Source organism: Buteo buteo, chromosome 9, assembly GCF_964188355.1.
Source record: "Buteo buteo chromosome 9, bButBut1.hap1.1, whole genome shotgun sequence".
Lineage (NCBI taxonomy): Eukaryota > Metazoa > Chordata > Aves > Accipitriformes > Accipitridae > Buteo > Buteo buteo.
Genome location: NC_134179.1, coordinates 44,599,848 through 44,627,423, shown reverse-complemented (window position 1 = coordinate 44,627,423; position 27,576 = coordinate 44,599,848). Strand labels below are relative to the sequence as shown.

The 27,576-nt window shown below is 53.9% G+C and overlaps 1 protein-coding gene across 3 annotated transcripts; it reads right to left on the bottom strand.

Moving 5' to 3' along the window:
- Positions 1-1,263: 1,263 nt before the first annotated feature.
- SOCS7 (suppressor of cytokine signaling 7) lies at positions 1,264-26,328 on the bottom strand. Of its 3 annotated transcripts, XM_075036442.1 has the most exons (10): positions 25,332-26,328; positions 19,817-19,881; positions 16,481-16,585; positions 15,543-15,644; positions 14,583-14,713; positions 13,990-14,158; positions 10,669-10,797; positions 7,679-7,814; positions 7,163-7,320; positions 1,264-6,860 (listed from the first exon to the last, which is right to left on the bottom strand). In XM_075036442.1, the coding sequence occupies exons 1-9, from the start codon at positions 26,222-26,224 to the stop codon at positions 7,200-7,202; spliced, it is 1,851 nt and encodes a 616-aa protein (XP_074892543.1). In that variant the 5' UTR covers positions 26,225-26,328; the 3' UTR covers positions 1,264-6,860; positions 7,163-7,199. The 3 variants fall into 3 exon arrangements, with proteins under 3 accessions (XP_074892543.1, XP_074892544.1, XP_074892545.1); XM_075036443.1 differs by lacking the exon at positions 15,543-15,644; XM_075036444.1 differs by lacking the exons at positions 15,543-15,644; positions 16,481-16,585.
- Between the last annotated feature and the right edge of the window lie 1,248 nt (positions 26,329-27,576).

The window sequence follows — 27,576 nt, the reverse complement described above, 5'->3', positions numbered from 1 at the left end:
CTGGTGTCGCACTGGGGGGGGGACGGGATACCCCGTACCCCATCTCTGGGTCAGTCCAGCCTCGTGGCTCGGGCAGGACTGGCCGAGGAGGGGGGGTGAGGGCTGGGGGAGCAGCACAGCGACACCCCAACGGGCTTTTTTTGGCCGGGGACCCTGCCAAGCTCAGACCTGGCACAGGGTGGGCAACGCAAGAAGCCAGTGATGCTCAACCCCCCGCCCCAGGTCCCCCCGCCTCGCCTGAGCCCACACACCGGGGCCACAGCACCCCACTGGCCCTGGGGACCCATCAGGGTTTGGGGGGTCCCAGGGGCCCCACGCTGCAGCAGCACCCCAGGGGCTGGGCTGGGAGGCGAGCGGGGAGCCCAAGCAAGAAGAAAGCAGCTTTTGTCTGGGGGCTCTGATCCTCGCCGGGGACCGGGGGGAAATTTGCTGCTTTCTGATGCTAATGAGATGTTAAAAATAAGCTCTGCGCAGCGCGCAGCCATGTTGGGGCTTTTCCAGGGCGGCTCGGAGGCGGCTGGACAAAGGGGCTTTTATGGGGCTGGGGGGGCACCGAGGGGGTGCCCCATCCCTGCCCTGGGCACATGGCGCCCTACGGCCCCCAAAGCACCCTCCCTGTCGAGGGTAGTTCCTGGGGTACAGTCATCCCTGCCCACAGCAGCACAACCCTCCTTGGGACTGGGTGAACCCCCAAACCCCCCCCCAGCTCCCCGTTTCTACCAGGAGCATCCTCCCCGCAGGGTTTATGGGCTGCAGGCAGGCGATGGAGGGGGGCCCTTGGCATCTCAGCTCCAGCCCTTGGGGCTCAGCCCAGCCAAGAAAAAAAAAAAAAAATTGACGAGGAAGCCCCAGATGTCAGATTCTGCCGTCTGGCCCCCATCAATGGGGTCTTTGTCCCCGCACAGAGCCCCGGCCTTGGGGACTGTGCCCACGGCTGGGGCAGGGAGGGGGGCAAACCCCTGCACCAAGACCAGGGCACCAGCTGCACCCCAACACCCCCTTCTGCCCCCCCACCCAGTGATGGGGGAGGAAGGGAAGGGGGGATACAGGCTCCCCAGGGCTGTGAGCCCCCCCCCCCCAAACACACAGCAGCTGAGATTGGGGGGGGGCACATGCTGCCCGCCTCAGCCCCATTCTGTCGCTCCGCAGCCTTTGATCTGCCAAACTCGGGGGCGTTCAAAGCGCCTCGGCGCAGGGCAGAGGCGGGGGAAGCAGCACACATGGCTCCTGCAGCTGGGGAAGGGGCTGGGGAGGGGGACAGGGTGAAGTTGGGGGGCAGGAGGTGGACCCAGGCATCTCCAGCCCTTGGGTTCCCATCCCACCCCACAGGGATGCTGCAAGTGAGGGGGCAAAATAGACCCCGGGGCGGGGGAAGTCAGCAGCTTGGGACTCAAGACAACACACAGCACATAAAACAATTTCCAATTATTTTATTTCAAACCCCCACTCTCTTCCCTTTCCCACCCTCCCAAACAAAACAAAAAAAGAAACAAAACCAAAAAACCATCAGTCAAAACGACGATAGAAATGAGTTACAAACACAGAAGTCAGCTCTCCCTCACTGACGACTTACCAAAAAAAAAAAAAAAAAAAGAAAAACCAAAGAAAAAATCTGGGAACTTCACACCAGCTTCCCCAACAGGACCTGCAGCAGTTACTAATGTCTCCACACGAGAGGCCAAACATGCCTATTAATACAATATATACAGACAAACCCACAGGTACAGCCAGGCTCCCCCTCCCCACTCCCAAAAATAACCAAACACACCCAAAAGTGCATTTGTTGTGTTTATATCAAAAACATTTTCTTTTTTTTTCTTCTGAAAGATTGGCCTGCAAGTCTGTTTTTACCATTTAGTAACTTTTTAATATAGTTTATGAAAATAAATTAATCAGCAACTATTTTAATAAATTAAGCACACACCAAAAAAAAAAAAAAAGATAAAATTAAGCAAAGCTGCATTTCTACCAAAGGGTGGTTCAACAGTCCTGGCGATGAGCAGCACGAGGTCCTGCACTCAGAGCTGCCAGTATCTGCTCATTCCTTCTCTAAAGGCAAGTCCGGATCCAGTGTTACTCGCTGTCCACCAGCGATTTTCAGAGTAAAGCCCTGGCTGGAGTGGGGAGCAGCCCGAGGGGCGCTGGGAGCTCACCCCGGGAGGCCACTGCGTTTCTGGGCACCGGTTGTGCTTTTCAGCTGGAGGCACGGTCAGAGGCAGCACCGCTGGGACCCCCTTAATCCCGGGGGGATGTCTGGGATTGGGGGTCCCGCCTGCCCTGTCTCACCTGGAAGACTCTGGATGAGGAGCGAGGGGCCGGGGAGGGGAGCGCTATGGGGGCTGCTTGGAGCACGCCGATAAATCCCTCCATCCCTGAAAACCAAACGGGCTTAGGCAGGCGTCTGGGTCCCCGACGAGCCCTCCAACGGGCAGGCTCAGACCTGATGGTCAATTTTAAGGGTAAAATCATCCCAAGGGCGTATCTTAACTGTGAAGAACAAAGGATAACAGCCAGTTCCCTTCCTACTGGAAGAAGGAAGATCCTTTCTTTTGCAAACCCTGCTTTCCAGCAGTTTCCTCCCCAAAACGCTCCCGGACAAGACTTCAGCACCAGCCATCACCCACAGCAGAGCCTGCCCGGCTGGGGCACAGCCCTGCACATCTCCCTGCACCCACACGCTCCTTCAGGCACATGCACGATAACACAGGTCCCTATTAAAAACACGTTTAGGGTTTAAAAACTGGCCAGATACGTAAGCGTCACATGCCTGGTGCTTTGAAAACCACCGATTCCCTCTCACATGAGCGGCTCAGGTGGTTCCCACCCTGCCCGCAGCAGGTCCCACCCAAACTAAGCTAAGGATGAATTTTTTCCCCTTCTTTTGGCCCCAAGGAGGTCAATGCTGAGCTGAAAACTTCCATGTGAGAACACTGTCCTGGCTTATCTGAATTTCACGCTGCAGGAGCGAGCCAGGTCATTCCCTACCTTGAAACAGGCTGCAGGGAGAGGAGCGGGGGCCCTGCACAGAGCAGCTGGCTCAAGCAAAGCTGGGATCTTGCCAACCTGATAAGCAGGTAAAACACACCCCTCCTGAAGGCTGCACTCATCCAGCTGAAAAAAGCACCATCTCCAGCTGAAAAGAAAAGAGCTTTTCCATGGATACCTTCTGCGCTTTGGTAGTTTTTATGATCCATTTCATTGTTCATCTGCCTGTGGTCCCTGATAGAGGGAGGAGGACGGCAACAACCTCTGCAGAACTCAAGGTTGGACAAAGGAGGCTATAAAAATTTTTTCCAAATCAGCAGGATGAGAGCACCCTCCAGAACCAGCCTACAAAACCATTCCAGGCAGGATACAAACATTAGGTGTTCCTCCCCAACCAGGGATGGGGATTCACTGGCAAGACAGGACTGAGCCACCTCTTTGAGATCTCACCCGTGTCCACAAAGACCATCACCCCCTCAGCAGAGACCACTCTGCTTGCTCCACTCACATCCAGCCTTGAAACAAAAATCTCTGGACCTTTTCCCACTTCCAAACAGCAGATCAAGTCCCTCCCTCTCCTTACACCTAGATGTGAAGGAACTCTAGGAACAGCTTTATTTTAAATGGATTTCAAGAGAAGGCTGTTAACTACAGTTAACCTTGGGATCTTATCCAGCACTATTAGCCACAGGCAGCAGGCTGGCCCTGACCACGCTCCAGCTCCCCTGCCTGTCTTGGAGCAAGGAGAGGTGGAGCAGGGCCCTGGGAAGGGTGAAGAGCATCTGCCACCTTCATGGCAGAGCTGACCCCACCGCTCCTGCGGGTGCAGATTGATGGGGGGGGGGGGTCCTTGTGCAGCTACAGTTGACACCAAGCACGTCAGCGTGACAGGCTGGTGTCCCACCGTCCCCTATCTAACACCCCAGAGCACATCTCCATCATTTCAGCTGCTGCAGACAGACCCCAAGCCTTGCTGCTGGCTTCAATTTGGGGAGGGCTGCCCCTGCCGTGCACAGGGTTCAAATAACAGCAGAAGCACCGGCAGGCTGTTGGGAGAAGTCCTCCCAAGGATAGCGACAGCCAACCAAATGCATGTAAATTCAAGTATTGCCCCTAAAGTCTGGCTGCTTCTCTAACAGCTCCGAAAGCCACAGAGCCACCCCATCCACCCTCGTGGGGAGCTCTGGGGGTACGCAGAGAGATGGACGCAGGGAGCTGAGCAGTGCAGGGCGGCTCTCCCAACCCGCCATGGAGCAGGGTTGTGCGTTTTCACCGCAGGCAAGCCCAGTGTCGGCAGGACGGGCTCTGCACCGATTCCCAGTGCCCAGCCAGCACCAGTTTTCCCTGGTGCGCTCTCCAGGATGGCTGCTTTCCCTTCCCAAAACCTGCCTGCGCCTCTCCCTCCCAGACAGGGAAGGAAGGAGTGAAAATGCTGTCACTACCATCACACTAGGGAGAGGACCGGCTTCTCCCTGGCTTCAGCAAGGGAAGACTCACAGCTCCCCCATTTCACACGTCCTGCAGGCCATCACCTATTCACACGCATCCTTGCCTCCGGGGTCTCTTTTTGGAGAGAAGCTTGACAGGAGACACATGCACTGGGCACACTGTTCTTCGCTGGCATGAGTTGGACACTTCAGGCATCAGACCAGGCTTGGCTCTTGGGAAGGTTTTCCTTTCCAGCATACGGATAAGTTGGAAGATTCAAATCTTCAGCACGTGGACAACCGAGATGCAGCAGGGCGAGGTGCGTGGATATTTGAGTTTCACCTGCAGAAGTACAGATGCTTTTTCCTCCCCCCAACATTCGCCCAGCACGCTGTGCGTTTTAGTCGAAGCAGTTGCATTTATTTGCAGGCTCTGCTGATAACTTGGTGTGAGCTGTAAGTCTACAGCCAAGCGGAGGGAACGCAGCGGCGGCTGTGGAGGGATGAACGTGGGTCCCCGCACAGAGGGGACACAGTAGCTGTAGACTACAGTAGCTCCAATTTCACCAAGGGTCAGGATATGCTATTCAGCATGTCTTGGGGCAGCTCCTCCTTCCTGATAACCACTGCCCCGACCATGCAACACAAAGTCAGTAGTGAGTAGTGTCTGATGAGGTATTTCTACAGATTTTGAAGCTTAGTTATTAGTTTCATCTGGAAGCCAAATCCTTTTTAAAAAACATACTTTTTCTCCAAGACCAAAACTGAGGCCAGAGGTGATGGTGAAGAAAGGGAGGGCATGATTTCTTAGCACCCTTCATAGCAACACTTGGCAGAGGCAGACAATCAGAATTTTTCCAGGCTGCTTTAAGATCCGCACGACTGTATCTAATTCGAGGACATAGATCATTCTCCAGGGCAAGACCAAAGTCTTAGCAGCTCCTGAGTGACTGCAGCCAGCTCATGGGGCACTGACCTCGGATCTGCAGACCCGGGCCACAGACAACATTGTGTTTTCAGACCACACTGTTGCAGGATGGAGCGTTTCCTTCACTCGGGCTGAGAGCACAGAACACTTGCTCATTTACACACAGGAGGAAAGATGCTTCTCCAGACTTCTCAGCATCACTTCAGGCAAACTTTAAACTTCACCATGAAATGCAAACTCTTTGCAGTTGCTGCAGTGGATGAAACAGCAGACCAGCATTTGAAAAGGTGGGGGGTGGGGTATTTCAGCCAGTGCCAAGTCCAGAAACACAGCAAGAGCTACCACCTCTCTTGGCTTTACTGTTTCTGAACTGCTGTGGTTCCGTGGACATCCCAGGGAGAGGAGGAAGCAGCAAGCAAGCAAGCTTGCAGAGATCAGATGCCATTCCAGGAGAACCCTCAGTTATCTGCTCCTCACTCTGAGTCTCCCCAGAGATGCCTCTTAATGCCCCAGCAACTCCTAATCAAGATCCTTCACAGCTCAACAGAAAGCCACTTCATTCACAGCTTCTGGAGACAACCAGAGAAAGGCTAAAAGTGCACATCCCACGGCTTTGCAAGACTGAGATCCCTGTAGCAACTACCTTTGGTCCATGGACTGCTGCAACAGTTACAGCAACAGCTTTGCCACCTTCCTTCCACTTATCACAGGGGTTCAGTAAAATCTTCCAGTGTTTGCTAAGGGAACGATGCCACCTCTGAGGAGCAGTCCTTGTTTCCCCAGTGCAGCAGCAACCATTCCCTTTGGCAGAAGGCTCCATGACATCCAAATGGCTCACATGCTCTTCCTTCCTTGGGCCCAACTTAAAAGCATATAGGACCACCCTGCAAATCCAGTTGCAAAGCTCAGCTGCCCAAGACTAGGTTTGGCCCTTTTCTGCCAAATCCTAGAAAGCAGGGGAGCTGTGCAGCTGCCCGCTCTTCAGAGCTCCATGCTTCCCAGAGGTTATTCCACATAGCTGCACATCATTCTGGCTCAGTCTGCCTCCAAGCAGCTCTGCGGCTGCATCCCCTCTCAGTGAGGACCAAAGAACAGTCTTGCCATAATGCCTGGAGCAGATGATCTTAGAAAGTCCCCTTCTCTCTCCCCACCTTGAAGTTTCCAAGGAAGGATAAAAAAAATTCAGCTGATCATAAGACAGTATTTCTCATGCTGAAAAAAAAAAAAAAAAGACGACATCAAAAATAAAACTTTCAAAAATTTGTAAATAGTGCCATGACATTCTTTGTTCTTCAAGGAGTCCATGAGCTGGGCTCAGCTGTCTCCAAGACCCCTCTCCCTCAAGGCAGGAGCTGAGGCTCTTGTTCCCGTTCTGCTGTGCTTCTTAGGAGTCTTGAACCCTCTTCTCTGTACAAAAGAGCTTGAGAGCAGAAGCGGCACCGCAGAAGCAGGCTTCACCGTCGCGTGCCTCCTTCCCACCACAGCCTGACTTGGGCTACAGGATGGCAACAATCAAATTCCTGGTGGGGAAGAGAGAGGGGAGAGGGATCAAACAGCCCACTTGATGTGGCAGGATCTGCCCCAGACTGCAGCTGGTTTGGCACGAGAGTGAGCACAGGTTTGTGTAGGCACAAATACGCACAAGAAAGTAGCAGAAGCCTTGTTCCCCTCCCCAAGGAAAGTTGGACAATGGTAAAAGACCACGGAGTGAATAGCCATGACTTCTTCGGGAGGGTTTTGTGTTTTCTTTGCAATCAGAGGGAACAGAGTGATTTACATTTGACCCCATGGGCCAGGGCACGGACCAGCGGCACACACGTACCATCAGTGACAGCAACAAGATGGGTGAGGCAGCCTCGCTACGTGGAGGATTCGGTCTCCTGCTTCTGTTTGGAGATGAGCTGAGCTTCCTTCAGCGACAGATACACCTCCTCTTGCGGGTCATAGTAGTAGAACTTGCGGATGTAGGAGATCAGGGGCCTGGGGAAGGAATGGGCAGAAGCTTTAACCCTGAGCCACAGGCACACCAGCCTCCACAAAGGATAACCAGAACCTCTCCCCCAGCCCACCCAGCACTGTCACCTCCAGCAGAAACAGCAGCCAGTACCCCAAGGCTGTGGCATCGGCAGATAACGCCTCACTCCTGAGCTTGTCACCACTCCCGCACGCATCCCTACACACCACGGGACATTTATCTTGCTGTCCCAAGGCTGAAGAATTCAACTATTCCCTCCCAGAGCCCTTGCTGCAGATACAGACACCTTCTCACTGCCTGCTGTGGCGAGGGTCAGGGAGGAAACCAGAGAGACTTGTCCCCAGGCCAGTCCTCGAGACTTACTTGGGCAGCGGGAGGTCGGGGATGTGATCTATTCGGACCAACTGCCTGATCCGAAAGCGGCAAAGGTGCTGAAGGGATTTGACATTGCTGAACCTGGAGACTGGATACAGGAGCTGGACAGGCGTTGGAGGAAGACCTTTGGGAAACAGCAATATTGGAGACAAGTGTTAAATTAGAAAGGAGCCGCTACTGATTCAGAAAGTAAAAGCTGGCTCTTGGGAACAGGAGCTCTCAGCAAGGCTGTGTTCGACAGCACATCTTTCCAGGAGCCCGCTGCTTCGGAGTCGCTTGGGACTGGGAGCCAAACCCTTCCGGGGCGATACCCTTTTGGCTGCAAAATATCTCCAGCCTTCCTCACAAGGCAACAACAGTTCTGATGTCATGGGGTGACTGTGGAAAAGCAGATCCTGGGACACTGCAAGCTCCTAACCATCCTCCCCTCTCCCAGGACTAGTAGACGAAGCATCACTTTATACTGGGAAGCAACAGGCTTTTGAAAGGGTGCAGAAGAAAGCCAAAGAAGGCAGGCAGCATGACCAGCGCGTAGGCTTTGCTCTGCACAACCCTTTGGGTAGTTCTAGCGAGGCATTAAAAAGCTGGGGGATTTGGTCAGCTCAAGCTGTGCCAGAGTTGCTCATTCTTGGGGTCACGAGGCTGGGCACAAAGGCAGAGGCAGCAGCAGCTTCGCTCGAGCCAGCTCCCCACGCAGGGAGCAACCTCGCAGGGCTGAAAGTGAGTTGCATCCAGCTGACGTGTCCCCCCCCCCGCCCGCAACCTCCTCCTCCCCCAAAGTTAAGAGCAACAATCGAGCCCACAGATCCAAGGGGTCGGCAGGAGCACTAGGAAGGATCTTCGGGAGCTGGGTTCATTCACAGCACAAGGTTTTATCTGTCTTTACAGAAGGATTCAAAGCTAGTTACACTCTAACCCCCTCCTGCTGGCTTGTCTCTGAGGGCAATGGAGTGAAAGGAGAAAAGGGAAAGCTCTTCACACTAAGATGGGCTCAAAACTGCTCCAGGCAGCTCAGGAAGCTGTGAGCCAGCTTTTGAGAAACCAAAGAACAGCAATCAATTGAAGGGTGGATTCTCCCCCCCACCCTTATTCTCCTACCAAAAAGGAATTAGCCTCTGGGAGCTCAGCCAGCGACTACAGGGACGCAGCACGAGCTCCGCACACTGTGCTAGCCACATGCCTCACTGCCAGGAGCCAGATGCAAGCTGGAAACAGCCCCCTCCTCTGAGCAGCAGTTAACATTTCAGCAGGAGAAGAGCACTAACGAGCACACTGGGGAGATGCAGATCCTAAATGTTCTCCCACTAAAGCTCAGGCACCAGTGTGAGACTTTGTTTTTCAAGGATCAAGGCACAGCGACTCTAAGAAGCGCCCAGGTCCAATGCTGCACCCAGATGCAGAGATGCAGGACCCAGAGCCAGCAGCACGGCTGGCTGGCAGCTCAGAGGGGGGACCAGGTAGCAAGGGACTCCTCAGCAGGTGCACAGGGCTGTTTGGGGGGGGGATATTTTCTTTTTCAATGATATTTTTCTAGAGTAAGTCCTTTCTAAGGTATTTGCCTGGAGTCCTAAGCCCTCAAAGCCCTCTTCTCAAGGGGAAGAGATCTCAGGATCAGGAAGGTAAAGTATGTTTAAGTTGAAAGGATTTTTTGAAGGTAGGGTACATTGCAAAACCAGCTTTACATCCCTCTCCTCCCCAAAGCACAGCCACATTATAAATCAGCTTTCCAGTTATTGGCAGTGTCTGCAGCAGAGGGCAACACTGAACAGATCTGGGCTGTGACTCCAGCGCTGCTAGGAACCCTGAAGAGGGAACATCCCATCCCTCCTCCCCTCCAGCCTCTTCTAGACCAGAAACTCTTTGGGCTGAATCCTCTCCATGCTGCAGTGTCACAGAGAGGTCGCTGTCACCATCAGGGCCTGCAGGCATGATGGCAATATGGATAGGGAGCAAGTTTACTACAATTTCACTTGCAGATTTACCACAGCAATCCTCACACTCTTCTCAGCCCTGCCCCTCTGCTTCAGTGCCGTCACCCATCTCACCACGGCAGCATTCCCATTCCTGCTCTGTTTTGTTCAAAAGCATCACCACTCACCTGCCCTCCAAATTCCAGCCCCCACTGTTGCTCCCTCACAAGTAAGGGGCATATTTGCCTATTTGGCAGACTCCTCCCTTCCTTTCACGTTGGATTTTTTGGCTAGCTTTCTCATACACCAGGACAGATGAGCAAAAACCAGAAAAAAATAGATACAGAAGATAATGGTCCAGTTGCCTGCCCAGATTTAGCAGGAGGGAGATGTGAGCCCATTTAAGCAACCAGAGTTTGATGGATGGGGAAACAAGCACTCTGCAATCCCAACAGCATGCAATCAAACATGCTTCAACAAAGCTGCACTAACACTCCCTCCTCATTTGCAAGCACCTGCCTGCTGATGGGTTCTGGCATCACAGGCCCCCCCAGGGACTCTGAATCTACAGTATCTATCCCTCGAGGCTCACTTTGAGCTCACACTTGGAAACGCTCCCACACACTCAGCTTAATGTCTCTCCCCCTGACAGCCCCAGGTGGGTCTCAGCTAAAGAAGAACTGAGAAACTACAAAGCCTAGAGTGGTTCGTAAGAACAGCAGTACTGAGACTGGGGGAGGGAAGAAAGCAGGGTTTTAGTAGCCAAATAATTGCTTGTTGAGGGAGTAGCTTTCCAGTCTCCAGCTCCATTTGTCATAGTGTGAGATGGTATCATGTTTCCATGCTCCTGGGAAGAAAGGTTTGGGAAGTCTCCTTACCACCACAAGTAAGTGGTGCTGCTGCTGAGTGAGAGATCTCCGCAGAATCCTTCTGAGAAGTCAGTGGGCAAGGATGCAGACCAGGGCACTGAGCACAGCAGACCAAAGCCACATTAAACTGGCTCTCTGGGCCAGACCAGCAGCTAATCACAGAGCAAAACATCCCCCAGACTCAGAGTGGGAGACTCACCTGGAACCCTGGATCGGAGAAAGTAGAGGAACTTCCCATTTTTGGAGTGCATGATTGCTCTCTTTATGAACTCCACCACAGACTGGCAACGGTCTTCAAACTTGGGATGGCACCACAGGCTGAAGGTCCCTTCCAACAGAACAGAAAAGGTTTCACATTATAGCAGCACTGGCAGCAAGAGGAGACATTTAGTCATGAGTCTGATGTTCTCAAAGACCAGGTGAATGCCCCAGGCTGACTACTTCTCATAGAGTTGGGATGCGGCAGGGCACTAAGAGGAAACACCAGTGGCACCAGCTTGCAAGGATGCTGTTCCACTGGAACCAGTGCTTTCCAAGAGCTGAGGATACACAGAAAGACATGATAATGGGACCACTGTAACCCAAGCATGGCCACAAGTCATGCTTGGCTGAACTTGTAAACAACCTGCAACAACTGCTGGGTCTAAACTTAAACTATCAAAACATTGTTTAACAGAGCATTAGCAGATGCCTCTGCTCCTCCGCAGTATCCCATCAACAGCACTCCCAAAGAAAGCTAGCACATCAGAGCAGTTAAGTCCACACATAGAGGTATGTAAAAACAGTGATCCAGGTGCTGAAGTCCTCTTCTGCAAACCCTATGGCTGTCAAGGATCATTTATTTCAAAGCAGGCATGGGAGCAGCTTCATGTTCTTGCCAGCTGTTTCAAACACCTTAATTCAAGTTGCTGTCAAGCTCGAACCACGGTCAAGATACACTGACATAGTCCTCCCTGTAGTGCCACCGGACACTACGTATGCCTTGAGCTTGAGTGGCAAACAATGAAACCGGAGATGGGCAACACAGGGAAAGCAGGCCCTCTAACCTGTTTACCGATCTCTAAGTAGGTTAAGTTTAAGCCTCAAGTCAGACCAGTCTCACAATCTCTTTGTGCTGCAACCAGACAGCCCCTCCTCGCACCAAAATGCAGCCATCTATCCCCCCCTTACCTGCCAAAACACTGCCTACATCCCCCTCCATCCCCCCTGTATCTCCCTTTCTACCTGCAGATTTCTCAGTGCTCTGGCAAGAGCCAACACAGAGTAGAGCTTCACCAGGAAGAGGAAAATGGGAAAACAAGGGCTCTGTTTAGGACAGAGCCCATGAGGAGCCAGACCCAGGCTCACGCCTGCAGTGGGACAGATTCCAGCAAGAGGTGTGGGACACCACTCATCTGTACAAGCACTGTAACCCAAAGCTAGAAAGGCAGCAGAGTGACTTTGAAAACACCCTGCATCCATGTTAAGAACTTGTGCTAAGGAGAAGGGATAGCCAAATCAGTGGTACCCAGTACCTATTTCAGGCCAGAGAGTTTTTGGAGGATCAGCTACCCCAGCAGCATCACAGGCTCCACAGCACCAACCTGTTACAGAAAAACTAGAGGAAGCAGCTCTGTAGGATCTCCAGCACTCACAGCTTTCTGTAGGTTGGACAGCAACCAGCCATACAGGGGCTATATACAGCCCACAAAATTTAAACCACACCTCCTCTCCCCACAGCTAGTTCTGGTAGGCTTTACTGGGAAAAGACACCTCTCACCCCTGCCACAGGCCAGTTTGGGAGCAGTGAACTGGGTTAGCACCTGCTAAACATCCAGGATCAGCAAGTACAAAAATAAGTAATTCTTCTTGGGAATCTCAGATCTGAATGAGCCCTTAAAACTGGCCAGTAGATAGATGCAAAGGACAAAGCACAAACACCAGCCTCCTCAGCTCACCTAAAAAAAGATAAAGAAATTCTGGTTTCTTCCTCTCATCTACCTGAAACCTGAAGGTCAAGCATTTATCTCTTTACCATTCCCTCAGCCCCACCATTTGTCATCTTCATTGGTTTATCAAACTGCTCAGGTCTGCAGTTTTCCACGCTGCTGCAGCACATTCAGCACAAGGCAGCCAGTCCTGGGGGAAGCACAGGGCTGCCAACACAGACCAAAGCGCTGCACCCAAAAATGAAGTCCTTGATGCTCTGCCACGCCTGGGAGCGCTGCTGTAGGGAAGGTGGCAGCACCAACCTTCATCTGTGCAGCGAGAAGGACAGCTAGAGGAAAGGGAAGGACACCTGGCTAAGGAAGCTCTGAGAATGGACATATCCCGGCCCCAAAATAAGAAACCAGACCAGCAGCAAGAGAAGTTTGCTCCAAAGCTCAATTACGGAGAAGTATCCACCGTACAGGCAGCCTCACATCTCCTCCAGCTGCAAGAGCTTGTAATTTCTATAACAACAGGGTTATGAAAATCCTTCCGTCTTATGCAATGGTCAGGGACAGGGGAACTGGCTCTAGATGGGCTAGAATTAATGCTGGGGCGTCTTTCCATCAGAGGGGCTCAAGACTAGAAGCGCTGCCAGATTTCACTAGCAGAGGTGGAAGACGACATCAGTGGCATCCCTGGGGCAAGGGCAAAAAGGAGAAAAAGATGAGCTTTGCTCTGAAAGGTTGCAAACCACTATTTTCTGCAGCAGGTCGGCTGGGAAGCCTCTGAACCCATTATTTGCAGGCACATTTAATGACAGGGCTCTACAGGCAGCTGTTATTACAGCTTGCCCACTGGTTACAGGGCAGCTTCCCCTCCGGTGCATTGAGCCTCTTGGGCATTTTACTCGGCCTGAGGACAGCTGTCCGTACAAGGGTTCAATATAGAAAACCACATGTGAAGATGAGCAGACAAAGCATGTGGGGCGAGGTGAGAAGCAGCCCATTTAGGAGGGTGACCACAGCAGGAAGAGAGAGCGCGAACAGCATGCCAGGAGTTCTCGGAATAAAAACCCACCACAGTGGAGCTAAAGCCTCTACCAACCGCAGCTGGTACCACTGCTGAGCATCCCTCGGGTGGGGGCGGAGAGGGAACAAAGCAAGGTGACAAGCCACGACATCAAGAGATCACTTCTCATTTCACGGGGAAACAGGCTTTGTTTTGGGTAGCACTGACAGCTACGAATGATGGCTCTTGCTGTACATCATCTCTCAGTGACACGGGATCCCAAAGACCTTGCCATCATCATTTTCTTCGAGTTCAGTTTTCCAAAACAAGGCCAGAGGGCAGGCACAGGGAACTCTTATATGCCCCAATTTTTCAGAGCTATAAGGACAGTCACTGCTTGAGGCACAAGGAGCAAAGTCAAATGCAGTTTCTAAGGCCTCTTGCAGAATCTCAACACAAGAGCAAGGACATGTTGCTGCTGCTCGCCCTCTTTTGCTAGCTCTGCGCCCAGAGCACTGTTTTGGGACCTTGAGATCAGACTGGTCTCCAGCCACAGGCCCCCGCTGTCAGCAGCATCCCCAGAACCGCCTCTGGCTCTTACCTCTATAGTGCTCCATCCTGGTGTGATGGGTGATGCCCTGCGACCGAAAGCTGAGGCTCAGGATGTAACGGGGGTCAGAACTGTCTCGGACCAGAAAGGACCCATCTGGCTTCCCCTTCAGCTTCATCTCTGCATCCTCCCAGTTCATTGGTCCCCAGTACCATCCACACTAGGAAAAGAGACAGCCAGAACATCAGCAGATGCTAGTGAGAAAGATTTTATCAGCAACCAAACGCAATACGATTTGCTCTTGTTAATTCCCTTTAAATGCCAAAATGGAAGTCCCTGGTTGTACCCACTCTGGAGTACGGATGGTTAGGACTCGTTGCTCCAGGATGAGAGCACACCATCACATCCCTTACCACCCAGAAGTGGCGTAAGAACAGATGAGACTATACCACCTCTTCCATGCACAACAAAATGCTTTTCTAGACTCAAAGACCTCACTGGGAGAAAGGCAGGAGGTTTTTTCAGTCCTATCCTAATCTTATACTCCCAGCTCTGTGAAAGGGATGATCAGTCCCCAAAACCAGAGCCTAGACCCACAGTCTTATCCTTCTGTCTGCCACCCCCACCCCCTACATTACCGTTACCTTCTCCAGCTCTCGCAAGCTGGCTGCAAAGCTGCTGGAGTCCGGGCGGTAGAGCGGACACTGCAGGTGCGGGGTGGGCTGGCCAGGCATCGCCTCCATCGGCCTCAGCGGGACAATCCGTGGGAAGGCGTCTGCAGAGGGAGAGACGGCCCGGGCCATGGTCACCCGCAGGGAGCTCACCCCAAGGACGAGTCGCCCCGTCCCCCTCGCACAGCTCTAGAGGTCAGGGCAGGAGGGGCAGTGCTGCAGCGTGGAGAAGGAAGCTGGGCTGACCGATGGAAGGACAACGTCCTTGTGAAGGACACAGCGGGAGTCACTACCTGGCTCTTCCAAGGTGACTAACTCAGTGCCTTCACCTGCTATTTCCTTATGCTAGCTCAGAGGGAAGGCAAGGGAAGTGCCAGGCAGCACAGACTGGAAGGAACACGCATCCTGAAAAAGGGGCAGTTAAAGCCCCCTGGGTCCTGAAGGAAACCAAAAGCAAAAGGATAAATGCACAGGAAACATCCTCGTGCCCCATTCAGCCGGACTGCATACCAGGCTCGCTGTCAAAGCTGGGGCTTCTGCACTGAACCCTGCTCCCACAGCTCTTTCCAACACTGCTGACGCTCAGTAACACGTTATCTGACGCAGCGCAAATCGGGGTGGGCTGCGCTTCTGCTGAGCCCAAGAGGAACCAGAGAAAACAGGAGATGCTGAACCGAGGATAAAGCTGGTGCAATTACGAGCTTCAGCAAAACTACTGTGGGCAAGATGAGCCACACCACACAGAAACCAGAGCCTTGACACAACAGTGCCTGTGCACTCAGCAGCGCGGGACTGCATGTCCCTGAGCGGGCAATGCAGGCAGCACCGTTGCTGTTAAAGCCCAGATTGCAGCCTGAAAGTTTACCAAGAAAACCCCCAAAGTCCAGATCCCTGAAGGGAAAGCCAGAGCCTTGCTACTAAAGCTAAGCTGACCTGGGGCATGGGGTGGAGGAGGCGGAGGCAGAGGGAAAGACTGCAGGGAGGAGCCCATTGGACCCACTAGGACAGATGTAGGCAGCGTCCCACTGATATCATCTAGGAGAGAACAGAGGCAAGAAAGATTCAGAAAACAGGAAAGCGAGCAAGCTCTGCGCTGACAAGCACCTGACAACACGGCCCGAGCAAACCAGTACTTGGCACGGCCTGGAGAAGCAAAGAGGGAGCTTCCCACGGGCAGCTCGCCACCCTCCTCTCGCTTCTGAGTGCAGGTGGCTGCTGCCGCTTCACACCAGCTCAAGAGCCTCGCGCACACATGCTCACACACACTCATAGAGTGAAGGAGTCCATTTTCCAGCCCAGCTAGCTCCTCACATGCAGCTTGTGGCACGAGACAAGCATTTACAGGAGACTTCACAGACCCAGCACACAGGACGTGCAGTTTAAGGTGCTGCTCGCTAAGGCTGACTTTACCCATCCTAAGATGCTCTTGCTCAGAGGAACCTCCTCCAGAGGAGGATGGGGAGCAGCTAAGCCAGGCCCCTGGTGCAGCAGCCTCTCAGGGAGCCTCTGCTTCCACCAACTAGAGCACACAGAAAGGAACCAGCCTCGCGGGGCAATGGGTAGGAATGGGGGAAATTCTCCAAAAGCAGCAGAAATACTACAAAACCAGCACGTTACCTCCCACCTCACATTGCTCCACCACAGCCCTCCCCTCCTGGTTGATCTAAGAGAAAGACTGAAGCTTTCAATGGACAGGAAAAAATCCTCTGCCAGGGAAGCGTGAGCAGGCTTGTTACAGGGTCAGATGAGCAGGCAGCAAGCCCGCTGCTGGGGACCCTCAAGATGCTCCTCCGCCATTCCTGCAAGGGCAGACGGGCAGTTCCTACTCTCCCGTGGGGATGCATGGCAAAGGATGCTCTCCAGGACGGTACCTAGCAGGCTGAGGCTTCTTCGTGGTGGAGGTGGTGGAGTCGGAGGGTGAGGGGAGGTCAGTCCTCGCTGAGAGATGTCCACGTCCACCAGTGACACTGTTTCACCTGGAGGTTGGTGGAGCAAGACTGTTAGTATTGCACTTTCTCCAGGGCATGCAGAGGCTGAGCATGGGGAGGCAGGGGGAGAGGGGAAGGGTCAGTAACCTCTGCAGGGTTTGGAAGATGATCTCATTAGCTGTTTTCAAATCGAGTTTCCATGCTGCACTGCTTTGGAGACACTGATCAACTCCACTACCACAGCCCAAAGGTCAGGCAGAAGGGAATGACACCCGTACGTGTGCCTGAACCCCATCTGAGTCCAGCAGCAGGAGGACATGATGAGGAAGGCACTGCGTGACCTTTTCAGCAGGGAGTTCACATATCAAGCAGAGCTCATCAATGGTGCACAGCGCTGGTACTTCGTATAACACTTGGGAAATGGTTTCACAGGTCTGTGTGGCACCTGCTGGCACAGGACTCTGAGATAACACTCCTGCTAATGCCAGCCTGAGTTTGCCTACAAATACCTTAGATAATCAAACAGAAATACCTTTTAGCCCAAAGGCCGTGAGTGTACCAGCTCTTAAAATTAGTAAGAGGGAGCTGGACAGGCTTTTACATTAAATAACTGGAATTCACTGAAGCCTGAAGGCTTTGGATCCAGGATACTGCTTGGGGAAAATAATGACACAAACTAAGATGTCTAACTTAAAACCAGAAAAGCTTAAAATTAGTCTGAAGTCATGGGAGAGAAATGAAGCCATTAAATCAAGGTCAAAGGATCAGGTTCAGTACTGGACTGATACAGAGTCAAAAGGAAAACACCCAAATCCCAAAGAGAGACCCCTAAGTGATGCTACCACAGCCAAGACATTTTTTCCCCAAAAAAAACAGTCTAACCAGGCTCTGATGAACTACCAACACTGAAACCAAATCATCCCAAACACAAGGACAATGAAATCTGGCTGCCTTAGATTTCAATTCCTGTGGGCAGAGGAACTCCTCTTCTGCTCCAGATACCATACACAGCATCTCCCACCTCTCGGTAAGTACCTGACAACAAATTTACCACACATTACGCAGGACAATATTGACTCAGCTTCCTTCTGCTTTTAAAAGTCCTGTCTATTAATAAGTGATGTGAAGAGGAGTATTTAGGGTTGGTTATTATCCGAGGTACCTTCTCCCTGGGGGACTTATGGGTGTGAGTGCACACACATGCGCACAGCCACTCTTTCATTTCCACACCCTAAAAATAAAGTGGCTGGGCTGCATTCATCTTATACAAACAAAAAGAAAAGACAACCAGACTAAGAGGGGTTGCATTAACTCAGTTTTCAAATCCTTCTCAACACGGCAGGAGCTGCAATGGCAGGCCGTGGTGGACTTATGGAGCCAGCACTTCCAAGAGGTGCCCGAGGAGAGGTTAGGAAAGGCGAAAACAGCCTTCCCAAAGACCTTCGCTCACCCCACACACTAACCTGAAAGGAAATCACCAAGAAACTCATGCAAGTTGGGCCAGGCAGTTGAATTCTGGACCACTTTGGTGGTCCCAGTCTCAGAAAATCCCCTAAACAGCAGCCATTAAAGAAACCGAGACTTCAGCAGTGTAAGACTGGAGAAGTCAACAACAAACCAAAGCAATTAAAATCCAGACATTTACTTTGGGTACACTTCCGTGGTCTTTGCAAAGGAAAAACTCCTATGAGGGCATTGCCGCTATTCCACCAACTGGCAAAAATTGACATAAGTAATTTTAAAAATAGTTAATAGGATACACTAACAATTAATCAAATCAACCTCCCAAATTTAAAGCAAAAACTTGTCACCTCCAGGTTCTCCTCTGTAGTTTCTTTTGAGGAAAAGCAGCTCTGCACGCACATCCATGTACCCCTATTACCGGCACACAGAATTACGGTTTTTATACTCACAACTTCCCCTAGCAACAGCTGACAAAGCAGTAGAAGCAGCTTTTGCTTTCACCAGCCTTGATTTGCTAAATAAACACACATGACACTTAAAGGAAGCCAGTCGCATCACACAAGGAGCATGTCCTCTGCATGCCGCCCTGCTATCAGGACATCAGCTGAAGGCATGTGGGAATGGAGACAGAACAAGCATCACTACAGCTGAATTACCCCCAAGTGACTCCACTTCTGCAAGAGCTGAATGAGCTACAAGAAACCGCAGCAGCAGATCAGCAGCTTCCAGTTACTAGTTTCAGGCAAGTCAAACAAATGCTCTGCCTTGAAGGTCACTTCTCTGAAATTTAAACCAGTTCTCAGTGCAACTTCACCACTGCTCTCCAAAGAGGGCTTCGCCCTACCCAGGAACACAAACCACACACCAGCTCCTGCACCGAGCTCTCCAGCTGCTCTCCACTATCAAACACGTAAACCAGCAGCAAGAGGAGGCTTTCAGCTCTACCCACCGGCTTTTCCTAAGGCAGCTATCACTACACAATCACATTTTGATTCCTTTGCTCTGCAATAAGACCCTCAACATGAATTTATTTTGAATCTGACCTTCATAACAAGCCACATAAAACCCCACAGAGCTGATAAATACTCACTTGTGACCTGAGATTCCTACTCACTCAAGTCTTGAGACAGTATTCTTCCAAGAAAGCCCCAAGCCCTGTGGCTAGGACTGTTTTGACTATGAGCCCACACCACAGGAGGCACATGACCATGACTAGGAGCTTTTCAGTACTACAGCTTTCAGCCACCAGCAGAGCAGGACTTCACCCTCACACCATTTATAAACCATCCAACTTCCAACCCCCAGCAGAAAAGGGAAGGTCAGAAACCAGCAGGATGTGGGGAAAGGGGGGAAACATGCAGAAGAAGAAGGTACTGTTCCACAAAAGAGGTTTCAATTTCCATAGCTGTCATGCAGCAGAGCCGCTGACGTTGCTGTACAGTCCAGGCAGGAAGTGGGGCTTGGTCTTAGCCCCTCTCAAACCACGGGAGGGGAACACCAAACTGCACTTGCTCTACAGGGGATTTTTCCAAACCACTTGGATGCAAGCAGCCCTGCGTGGAGGAAGGACCTTCGCCTCCGAGAGCTCAACTCAAACTTGGGTTTCAACAGGAGGAATTGCAAAATGCTGACGTGCAACAGCCACGTTTTTTACAGCTCCTGTTGTTCAGGGTTTGAGGCCAAGCAGGACAGAGGAACTCTTCACAGAGATCCTGGTTTGCACGTGGAGGCAACATTCAGCATCTATCGTTAAGCGGACACTGCTCTTTTCATGGCAAAGTTAAACACCATACTGTAAGTCTTTCAGATCCTTACCTGTGAAGAGGGGGCTGAACACAACCGGGGAAAAGGCACTTTGAGTTCTTGTCAGTCTGTGTTTCCTATTGGAAATAAGAAAAACATCATTAGTAGAGATGGGGAGATCTGGTGCATCCCCACAGAAGAAAACATGGTCTGATATCTCAAACCAGGAGAGCCTTCACCATTCTGCACAGAAGCTCGAGACAGCTCAATGCTGTGTCCTAGAGCACTCGTAGAGCAGTGCTTCGGCTTAAGTAGGGCAGTCAACCAGTAAAGCTAGGTCTCCGTCCTCTACAAAGCAAATCTCTAACTAGGTAATTAATAAAGTCTTTGGAAGGAAAAACCCCAAGCAAGTATGGTAACTGGAGCCAAGAAGCTGTTTCACAACAGACGTCACGCTATTTCTCTGGATCAGGCATTGCCAAATGCCTTCGACAAACAGGTTGGGTCCCTGTGCAATTAGGGGTTGTGCCTAGAGCGAGCGCATCAAATGCCCTCGCACTGTGTTTGGAGGACACCATCTCCCCAGAGGGTTTCAAAATGCAGGTGAAGGGTAGGAGAGCTAAACCTGGAGCCGTCGAGATAGATGGAAACAGCTAAAAACGCACCTCTGATGAGGACCCACGAATACCAGCAATTTCTGTGAAGCTTGCTTTCTAAACCAGCAGTTTTATAACAATGCTGTAGCCAGCCCTGTGCTCTCCCCACACAAAACGACTCCTTCCAGTACCTTCCCTACTGCAATGCTAAAGGGCTTTACCCACATCTAGGCAGAGAAAATGCTGGTAAACTGAGGCACAGAGTATGGCCCAGGACCTGAATCCGTGGTTGAGGTGAGTAGAGAAATGCATCCCTGGTGCCAGAAACTCACTCCCACCTGAGAGGAGAGCACAAAAACAAAGCTGAGCACAAGCACAGCTCTCGTGTGCCACAGTCTGACAAAGGTCTTTCCAGCATCCACAGTACATCACGCAACGCCCATTCCAGCACTGGGCAGTCCATATCAGTCTGCAGGTCTGTACTGGGTCAGACAAGGTTACCCAAATTAAATAGTGCAACTTCACTGTGCTGGCCAGAGAAACTGGTCCCGTTGCATTCAGGCAGGTGACTGCACCACCAAGATCTAGAGGAACTCAAAGGCCAGCTCTACTCACCACCCAGAACACCCCACTCCCACTGCAAGCCAGCTGTTACAAGGCTGACACTGTTCCTCTTGGATGTCTTCCTCACTCTCCAACCTCCTCCCAGCAAGCGGTGGACCCTGAACCTTAAGCCTGTCTTGTGCTTCAGACCCTGGCTCTGCTCGCAGCCTCCTGCAAAACCTGGACAACGCTTCAGAGAAAACCAGCTCTGAGCAAAGACTGCCGCCCTTCAGGAAGGATTGCACCGAGCAGATGCAAATCAACCACCCCACAGGGAGAAGAAACCTGAGCTCGGGTCTCATATTGTCATGCACTGAAGAGCCCTGGGAACACAGAGCAGATGGGTGCCCTCAGCTTCTCACAGGGCAGACCAAGCGCTTCTCTTGTTTGTGTCCAGACACACCACTGGGTCACACAGCTGTGAATAAATGTTTAATACTATAAGTTTGCAAATAAACATACTAAGACCACTCAGCATCCTGATATATAAAACCCCATTAAAATGTTTGGAAGTGTTTCATTTTAAGCCTCTCGCACCTATTTGAGGTTGGATTTTTTCCCCAAAGGAGAACAATTTGCCGATTATCAGCCACACATGCACACACAAAATTACACTTCTGGACTAATATCAACTAACCTTATAATATAGTAACAGCTCTGTTCCCACCCACTAAGCCAGACGGAAAGGAGCATTGCTGGCATTTTGCGGTTACCAAAACAGATACAATTTATGCCAACATTTTACAGCCATCGATTTCTGAGATTTCTCATTTCTAGCAAGCTCACATCAGCAGCAGGGTGAGAGCAAGAAATGATTCACATGGACTGAATCTCCTACTTCCCAGTCTCCACCAAAACAACGTACTTCCATACTTCTTCCTCCTGCCCTCAAGTTCTGCAGCATCCAAACAATGCTGAAACCCACAGAGAAGTAATTATGTGTGACCGGTACGTGAACACTGCTGCATCAGATCGGCGCAGCCCTGCAGAGCTGGAGAAAGCCAAAGGTGGACACTGCTGTTCAGGAATGTCATGGACAGATTCTGCATGGATTCGTGCACACAAAACTGAGAAACCCCTCGAGCTCCAGCAAATAAGGACTTGTAGGGTCAGTTACCCGCCCAGTTCTGCAATAGCTGAGGCTACTGCCTTAGCAGTTGGTGCTTCCCATGGTGCTGCCTTCACTCATCCCAAGGCACTGTCCCGTTAACACTAATGTGAGTCTTACCCAGCCACCCAGGCTGGCTACATGCTACTTTATGCATGTAATACTACAGAGACACATTAAAAACCCAAGGTCACCAATACAGCTAACTTACAAGACTTGGGTACCAACCTGGCAAGCGATCTGCAGCAGATGCCGGCTGCAGCTCAGATACGCCTGCGCCCGTCCATCTGCAGAACCAGTGCCTAACCCTGTCCCCTTTCCCTCTGATTACCTCTGCAGTACAAATTGCTTCCAGAAAAGAGCAGTTTCACTGATACAACCTTTAAATATCAACATCCAGGCCCTGGGTGAGAAGCCGTGCATTGGTATCTCCACATTTAGTTTCTTAGCCTCTTGCAGCTCGGCAAAGCCCAACTATTGATTTTTAGATAATGGGGCTGGTTTCCTTCCTAACTGCTGCTGCAGGCAGGAGGCAAAGCTGCATGGTGCTGCCTCCAGGACCGGCAGCACGATGGGAAGCTTGGGCAGCAACTCCAAATACCAGGAATTCTGCTTCTTGCGGATGTTTAAAAGAAGAGCCAGACTAGGTAACACCCACCGCAGACCAAGGGAGCACCCTTCACCACCAGCCCATAGAAAGACTTGCAAGTCAGGAACAAGAGCTCGATAGCAAGATGAGCCATGAATTAACCCAAAAGTTGCTCTCAGCCCACCTCATCAGCCACAAGCAACTGCAGCAGCGACTCATGGTGAATGCCAGATCCATCCTACATTAATGGGGGCCACACGTTGGGAGGCAACAACCTCCAGCTCTTAGCAGAGCCAAGGAAGGGTTGTCTGTCCGGTGTCCCTCCCTGCCAAGTCAACCAATGAAGAGGGGTGCAAAGTAGCAGACAGCATTCACTAGCACAGCATTAAGTCTAGCAAAGACCATGGCAGAAAATCGAGTCACTGCACTACTCATCTCCAAACCAAGGGACCAGAGCAACTGGGAGGAAAGGAACTGAAAAGCAGCATCTGCTGAGGCCAAACATTCCCTTCCCAGCAAGCCCAGCTTAGCTAAACTGTGTCTAACCTGCTCATGAGAGTATGGGCATCCCAGCATCCCAAACCACTTGTCCTCGCTGATGAGAGCGGGGCCAGATCTCCGGGGCCAGCAGGAACCGTCCCATCAACACGCCGCCTCCTGGCGGGAGAGATGCCAGCACCAAGCACACCCACCCTGCATGCCACCAGCACAGAAGCTGTGCTCCACAGGAGAAAAAAGCATTGTTCAAATAATCCAGCCCTCGTCAGCAGGAGGGGACTCCTGGAACTGGAAGCAGCAAAGTCGTCCCTGAACCACAAGAGTTGCTGCATCAGGCACCTTGAAGTAACCTTTGTTAAAATATCACCTAATTAGTGTGGTGGAGTTGCACGAGAAGTGACCATTAAACTCCCTGACCAGAGGGAAGACCCGGGCAGCAATACAGAGTTTCTCTGCTCCCAACCTGCTAAGACATGACTTCCAATTCTCCATCGCCTAATCCCAGCGCTGGGAGGTCCTGAGGACTCCTCGCTCATGTCAAGCGCAAAGACTGAATAAACCACAAGCCCATTAGCAAAACATTATGTCATTACAGGCAACTCGGCTCGCTACCGTTTGAGGCCCATTTAGTCATTTGTGGGGAATGAAGCCGTTGTATAAAACGGCTTCACCACCCCATATGCAAAAGCAAGGCTCCTCACGGGCACACGAGCTCTAGGGAGGACTCAAACACCCTGACCCGCTACAGGGCTGGCAGCTGACACAGGAGCTGAGGCTGCCCCATCTCAGAAGCCATCCTCTGCTCCAAAGGAAAGGTAATTTTGGCCTCTGGTACAGCCTGGCTGCCTTTTGGGCTGCCAAAGTGCCCAGTGACCACAAGCCAGTGCTGTGGGTCACACCTGACCCAAGGTCAGCATCCTCAGAGCAAGCCTGGAGAAAGTTTCCTACTCACCCATCAACAGGTCTTCAGCTGCACTGAGGAGGCAACACACCCCAAAAGCCTTACACGAGGCTAATTAACCCCGCAGGGAAAGGACTGTTCTGTAACACTCAGAGTCCATTCAATTATTTAATGCTGCTCCCAGGCTGGCTGCACAGACCTTGGGCAGGCTCTCCTTGCCTCCTCCACGAGGAATTTCAGTTCTGTTGCTGGAAATGTTACAGAAAGTGGTTTCTGGAGCACAGGAGGCCCATCCCGACCGCAGCCTGGGCAGCAGGTACAGGTCAGCCCTTTACCCTCCCCAGCTCATATCTTCTGCTGAAACACGAGGCTGGAGCAGGGCAAGCAGCCGAGGAGTGCCGGAGCCAACAGAACAGGGAGCGGGGTGCAGGGTTCTCACACCAATAGGTCCCAGAATTTGTCCCCCCAGCCTAAAGCAAGACCCAGTCAACCCCGGCTGCCAACGCTTCCTCCAGCCACTTCCTGCCGTGGAACACCGGGAGAGCATGGGGAAAGCAGAGCCCCTGCGGCAGCACCCACCACCACCGAGGCCAGCGCCTAACCGTGATGCTCAAAAGCCTCAGGAAATCATTCTGCAAGACACAGAAGGGCAAGAAGAAATGCCAGCCCCTTGGGTCTCAACACAGTGTCACCAGAGGCTGCTCCCGGGGCACACCACTTCCTCGCTCGGCCAGCGCCTGCAGCATCCTGGGGCTCCAGCAGCTCCTCCGAGCTACCCACCATCTCACCAGTCCTGCTCCCAGATGTTTCTCCATCATCTCCTTTTGGGATGCAGGGCCCAGAGCAGCGTGTTCCTCCTCTGCTTGCCTCTCCTATGCTCACCAACCCCACGTGAAAGATGAGGCCTTGGCAGCTGCTCAGAAAAGGACTGAACCCTCTGAGCCGATGGACAGCCACGGTGCCCACCTGCAGGATGGCACCCGCGCCTCACAGCTCACCCTCCACATCCAGCAAGGTGTCACGGCACCGGTACCCCTTCTCCCCCTGCACCGCGGGGCCGCACCGTTGCACACCCGGCTTTCACGCCGCACTTGGCACCAACCCCAAGGTCTCCCGGCTGCCACCACCGCAGGCGGCTGTCCCCCGCAAACCCTGTCCTGCCACCCCAAACCTCCCCACCACTCCCAGACCAGGGGGGCAGACCCCCACCCAGCTCAGCCTCCCCACCCAGCTCAGCCCCTGGGGCCGGGGATCCCCCACACACACACACCCCTCCACCCCCTTCCCCGTACCTGCCCGCCTCCTGCTCTCGGCCGCGGGCCCCGCAGACGTCGGTCAAGCTGCCGGCGGAGACGGGCAGCTCCCCGGTGCGCCGGCCCTCGGCGGCAGCGGCGGCGGCGTCCCCGGTGGCCGAGCCGCCGCTGCAGCTCTTGGTACGGAAGAGACGGCTGAGGCGGATCTTCAGCGAACCCTTCCTGGCGCCGGGGCCGGCTCCCCCGGGGGCAGCGGCGGGCGGCGGCGGCGGCGGCGCGGGGCCGGTGGCTCCTCTCCCGGCGGCGCGGGTTGTTCCGCGGCCGGGAGAACCGGGCTCCTCCTCGGAGCAGCTCCCGGTCTCGTCGGGCTCTAACGCTTCGAGCACCAGTAAAGCGTCGCTCGTCTCCTCGGCGGCTGGCCCGGCGGGCGGCGGCGGCGGACCGAGGCACGGGCAGGGGCAGCCCGCCGGTCCCTTCGCCCCCAGCCCGGCCGGCCGCAGCCCCAAGGCCGCCAGCTGAAGCTCCAGCCCACCCGGCGGGGCGGTCCCCCACCTCGCCGCCGCCTTGGGCTCCAGAGCGCAACGGTGCCGCGGGCAAAGCAGCTCCCCGCCGCCCGCCGGGCCCCCGCCGCCGCCGCCGCCCGCCGCCGGGCCGCCCTCCTCGCCGGGCCGCCCCTCCGCCGCGTTGCGGAACACCATCAGCTGAGGCGGAGGTCGCGGACCCCGCAAGGTTCCGCCAACCGGTAACGAAGCGACCGGTAACCGTCCGCCACCGGGGCCCAACGACCCAGCGATCGCCGCGCCGGTAACGGCACCGCCCGCCGCCGCGCCCGCCTCCGGGTCGGCCCCGTAGCCCAGCAGGCGGCTGAGCACCCGGTAGGAGGCCGCGGCGGCCGCCGCCGCCTCCCCTTCTCGCAGTTCGGCGCGTTGCATGGCTACGGTCGCCGCATGGTTCGCCGGGACCGGGCCGGACCGGACCGGGCCCGGCCGCCGCCTCCCTCACAGGGCCGCCGCCGCCGCCACGGCGCCCTCCCTCCTCCGCGGCGACGGCCGCGCGCCGCCACGCCCCCCCACTTCCGCCGCCGGCGCCGGCCACGCCCCTCGCCCCGTTAGCCACGCCTTCCCGTCGGGTGTAGCCACGCCCAGTGCTGAGGCCCAACCCCCCCCTTCCACTTCACCGCGGCCGTGGGGATCCCGCACCCACGGGCGGCCCCGGGGCTGGCGTGGCGTGGTGTGGGGGGGGGGCACACACACGGTTGGTGGGCACGGTGGGGCAGCGGTGGAGGTCGGGGCGTCGGGAGATGCAGCCCCGGCTGCGAGGCAGGGGACTTTTTCTTCCCACCCACCCCCGTCCCCCAGGGACAGCGGGGTGAGGTTGGGGAAACTGAGGCACGGGCGCCCGGCACCTTCGTCCTGCGAGCCCTGCACGGCTCTTGCACGGCTTTTGCACAGCTTTTGCATGGCTCTTGCACGGTTCTTGCACAGCTCTTGCACGGCTCTTGCACAGCTTTTGCACAGCTTTTGCATGGTTCTTGCTCAGCTCTTGCACGACTCTTGCACGGCTCTTGCACGGCTCTTGCACGGTTCTTGCACAGCTTTTGCACAGCTCTTGCACAGCTTTTGCACGGTTCTTGCACAGCTCTTGCACGGCTTTTTCATGGCTCTTGCACAGTTCTGGCAGGCAGCACGCCCCACCAGAGGAGAGGGGATGGGGACCAGCTCCCCCCACACCTGCCTGGAGGCTGGTGAAGAGGGAAGTCACCGTTGCATCAGCCGTGGGGGGACCGGGGAGTTGAGCAGCCTCCCGTGCCTCAGTTTCCCCCCCTGCAACCAGGACACCATCTCCCAGCTTGGGGGGGGGAACCATGCTCGTGCGCACCCCCATACCGCACTCACCACCCTCACCCCCACAGGGACATCCCGCCTGTGTGCCATCCACCCCCCCCATTTCCATCCCATGGCCGGGGGGGGCCGGGCACCGCGGGATTGAAACCTGGGACCATATGGGGAACCAGCGGGTGACCTGCTCTCCCCCCTCCCTCCCTCGCCCCGGCTGCCGAGGGGGCCGCAGGGAGGGGGATGCCGGGAGGAAAATTCCCAGCCCTGTTGCCATGGCTTCCCATCAGGATGCGCTTGCATCATGGCCAGCCCAAGGGGGTCAGGGTGCTGGGGTCCCCACGGAGTTCAGGGCGGGGGGCTCCCCGGCAGGGTGGTTTGCCCAAGCGGGAGCGCGGGGGTGAGCGGAGGCGAAGGGGGGGGGGGCTCTGGGCAGACAGCACCAGCAG